The following is a 3,726-nucleotide window of genomic DNA, read 5'->3' as shown; positions in this document are numbered from 1 at the left end:
TAGCCTCTGCCTAAGGCTACCCAGCAGGAGCTAGGGTGAGATCTGCAGATTCTTCTTCGTTTGGGATTTGGAGATGCCCAGATGAGGCCCAGCTGTGAAGCAATGCAAGCTGCTGTGGGGCCTTGGGCATCTTAGGTAATTTTAGATTGCAAAGGGCCAGGCCATTCATATACAAAAGCATCTGTGTACAATTTGGGTGGGTCTGGGTCTCAGGGAATCAACAGGGAGGAGCAAACAACTATGGCTGATCCTCAGTCCTGCACTAAGGGGCCCCGGGTCTCAGTGTCATGCGATAATCGCTGCAAGCCCCTCTGAGAGAAAGCCGCCCTTGAGTTCTGCTTGATGCCAGGTAGTCCAGTTTCTCCCGTAGGAGTCTGGGTCCCCAGAGACTCACCTAGAACTAGTCCCTTTCATGTGCACCTCCATACCTCCACACTTCCACACCTCTGTGCCTCCTACCAGACTCAATGTGCTTTTCTCTTTCCTTCTAGTTGTAGAATTTCCACTCAGCCAGCCTTCCTGCGGTTCTGGATGATGTCCGTTTTGTCTTTTAGTTGTATTCTGAAGTGGTTGTGCGCGGCAGCAATTTCTGGTGTTTACCTATGCCGCCATCTGGGTTTCTCCGAGACAGCCATCTTCCCCTTCTAAAACTTTTTGCACAAGTTTTATGTACACATGAATACATTAAGATACACATGCACATTTTACCTGTTATAACAAAATTAATATTTTGTCCTTTTATGAGGGAAAATTTGTGTCGAATAGTTATATTTTTAAAAAATATTAAAATAGAAAATACATGGTGGTGTGAGCAGTAGTTATTTCAAGGTCACTGTGACCATCCTTTAGCTTTCTATTCATGTTTATTTATATCAACTTTCCTAAAATTATAGGAACTAACCTTTGCAATTGAGGCAAAGTATTAGGGACTATATCTCTACCCAAGTTTTATAACATGATGATTTACTGATCTCTTAAACTTCTTATTGTAGGATCTGAACAATCTTTTCAACAGCTTCTGCCAGAAATTTCTTCACAGGAGGGGAGCCAGCATGCTGACCTACCAAGTATTTTTAGCATTGAAGCAAGAGATTCTTCCCAAGGCATGGAAAATCAGTACTCCTCTGAACCGACTGAAATATTACAAAATAAGGGGGGAAATGTTCATTTCCAGCTCTCTGTAGGAAATTTGAAAAGTTCAGTCTTTAGTTCATCTGCTGAGGCTAATGTATTTCATCAATTAAATATACCACATAGCACTCCATGTGGTTCTACCTCTAGTGAGTGCTCAGTGAAAGACCAATTAGAAGGCCAAAAAGGAGGACTGGGCTTTGAAGAACTACCAGAAAGAGGGGCTGATAAAGTGTTACACAGTCAAGGACTCACTGAAGAGGATAAAAATGAAACCTGTGGAGTTTTAAGTGTAAATCCAGATGTACAGGAAATTGACTCACAATTATGTGTAAGAACAGTGGAGATGGGAACTTCAGTTCAGATACCACATACTATTCAGAATGAAAAGTATTTTGAGAATTCTATTAAAGCAGAAACTCCAACAATCATACCAAACCTATCTCAGCCATCACAATCAGAGTTGTTTTCCACTTCTGGATCATTTCTACAACAGAGCTCTATTCCAGTCTGGGTAAGTGAAGTCTAAATTGTATAAATGGCATTTAGAATGCTTTTCCAATATTTTTTTAAAACTAATATTTGTATTATTTTGTTAAGATACTGGCCAAAAATGTACACACAAACATTATATACTGAGTGGCCAGATTATTATGACCACCCCATCAGTACAATGAAGTGAATTAGTTATGCAAAGAATACTGACTTATTTTACTTAACATAATGCCCTTCAGGGCCATCCATGTTGTCACAAATGGCAGGGTTTTCTTTTTTGTGGGTGAATAATGTTCCACTGTATACACACACACACACACTGAGTGGCCAGATTATTATGACCACTCCATCAGTACAATGAAGTGAATTAGTTATGCAAAGAATAATAAAACCTTGAGAGTATTTGCTTAGGAAGTTTTCAATATTCAGTATTTTTGGAAGTGTCAATGAAGTACTCATGGGGTGGTCATAATAACCTGGCCACTCATTGTGTGTGTGTATGTATGCATGTTATAATTTGAGTAATTATTAAGCGTGAAAATAAAAGTTTCCAAATCAGCAATTAAAATATGAAAACAGAAAATAATTTTAATTCAGTCACAGGCAGAAAAGGGCAAAATAATATTCAACAGAAAAAATTCAACAGCATAAAAGTCCAAACCCAGGGGGACTTTTGAAACAAATTTCAAGAGAAACAACAAAGCTACTTGTTAATATACCTGATAACCAATTTTGTAATCATAAATCTCCAATTTTGGAGATCTCTGAATTTTATTAGATTTTCCTTCCAATTCACATATCCCTTTTCTCAGCTTCACTGAGGAATGGTGGCCGGCCCCATGCTTCAGCACTTTGTGTTCGACCCCATTGCACTGCATTGAGTTAATCCAGTGATTTTTCAACCTTTTCCATCTCATGGCACACATAATTACTAAAATTCTAAGGCACACCAAAAAAATTATTTTTTGTGGATCTGATAAAAAAAAAAAAGGTATGATTTAGATTCACACCAGATGGCTGGTTGTGCATTGGCTGTCATTTTTTATTTGGCTCTCTGTAAGGGAAAAGAGGTCAGTGCCCGACTAAATAGCCGCAGCGCACCAGTTGAAAATTGCTGCAGTAATCTATTTTGTTTCAACTCATCACCTGACTATAGTATTGCTTGTCAACATCTAGACCACAGACATGATTTGGCTTTTGGATTTTCTTTGTAAATTCTTGTTTGGTGTTTAAAGGATGGTATTTCCCTTAAGAAATTAATCTGACAGCAGGGGCCTACATTTGGCTTAAACCCATTAGCGCTACTCCCTTTAGACAGGCTATATCCTCTGTTCCCCATTAATCTGTACTCATCGGCCTAGCCCTGTAATCCTTGCAGAAGATATTTTCAAACAATTATCACATTATTGCAATTTTTAAAAATATGTTATTGTTTTACAAAGGGAGGGGGATTGAGCTAGAAACATTTATCAGCTGCCTCTTGCACACCCCCTACTGGGGATGTGCCCGCAACCAAGGTACATGCCCTTGACTGGAATCAAACCCGGGACCCTTCAGTCTGCAGGCCACTGCTCTATCCACCGAGCCAAACCCGTCAAGGTATCTCTCCGGTATTTGAAAGTAGGGGTGCAGTGCCATGTTGTGGTTCTTACTCCAGAACGTACATTTTCACTTATTGAACGTTTAAAGCTATTACTTTTTGGCATTGTTTTTTTTATTAAGGTATTACATGTTTGGATATGGTTTTCTTTTTAATTTTACTGCACAGGAGACAGAGTCTGGCCATGGTATAATGGAAGAACCAGAACTTACGTTAGTAAGCACCAGTGACATCAGTATTGCTGAAATAGATTTTGCAAATTTATCCATAGAAGAAAAGAATGAGGCAAAAAGTTTTCAGGTAAATGTCATGTCATACACTTTATACAGCAACCCATAGCTGAGAATTGGGGAACAAAAAAGGTACTACTCTATTTCACTTTTCTTTCCACAAGTCAGTTCTTTTTTCCATTAGAATTATTTGCAAATTAATGTCCTTCCCTGTATTGCAGTTTTCTGCAAGTGCAGGTGGTTTACTGTGTTCAGAGCAGAAACTGCAGG

The 3,726-nt window shown here is 39.0% G+C and overlaps 1 protein-coding gene across 3 annotated transcripts in view; it reads left to right on the top strand.

Annotated features, from left to right (window-relative positions):
- The window catches only part of CEP295 (centrosomal protein 295kDa), a 69,242-nt gene that overhangs the window by 64,305 nt on the left and 1,211 nt on the right, over positions 1-3,726 (top strand). For all 3 annotated transcript variants that reach the window (XM_015569262.1, XM_015569260.1, XM_015569261.1), the window contains 2 exons: positions 993-1,645; positions 3,395-3,526. In XM_015569262.1, the coding sequence (XP_015424748.1) occupies positions 993-1,645; positions 3,395-3,526 (785 nt within the window). The remainder of the gene's footprint in view (positions 1-992; positions 1,646-3,394; positions 3,527-3,726) is intronic.

This window comes from Myotis davidii, unplaced genomic scaffold (assembly GCF_000327345.1).
Source record: "Myotis davidii unplaced genomic scaffold, ASM32734v1 scaffold345, whole genome shotgun sequence".
NCBI classification, from domain to species: Eukaryota; Metazoa; Chordata; class Mammalia; order Chiroptera; family Vespertilionidae; genus Myotis; species Myotis davidii.
This window is presented reverse-complemented; position numbering and strand designations above follow the sequence as displayed.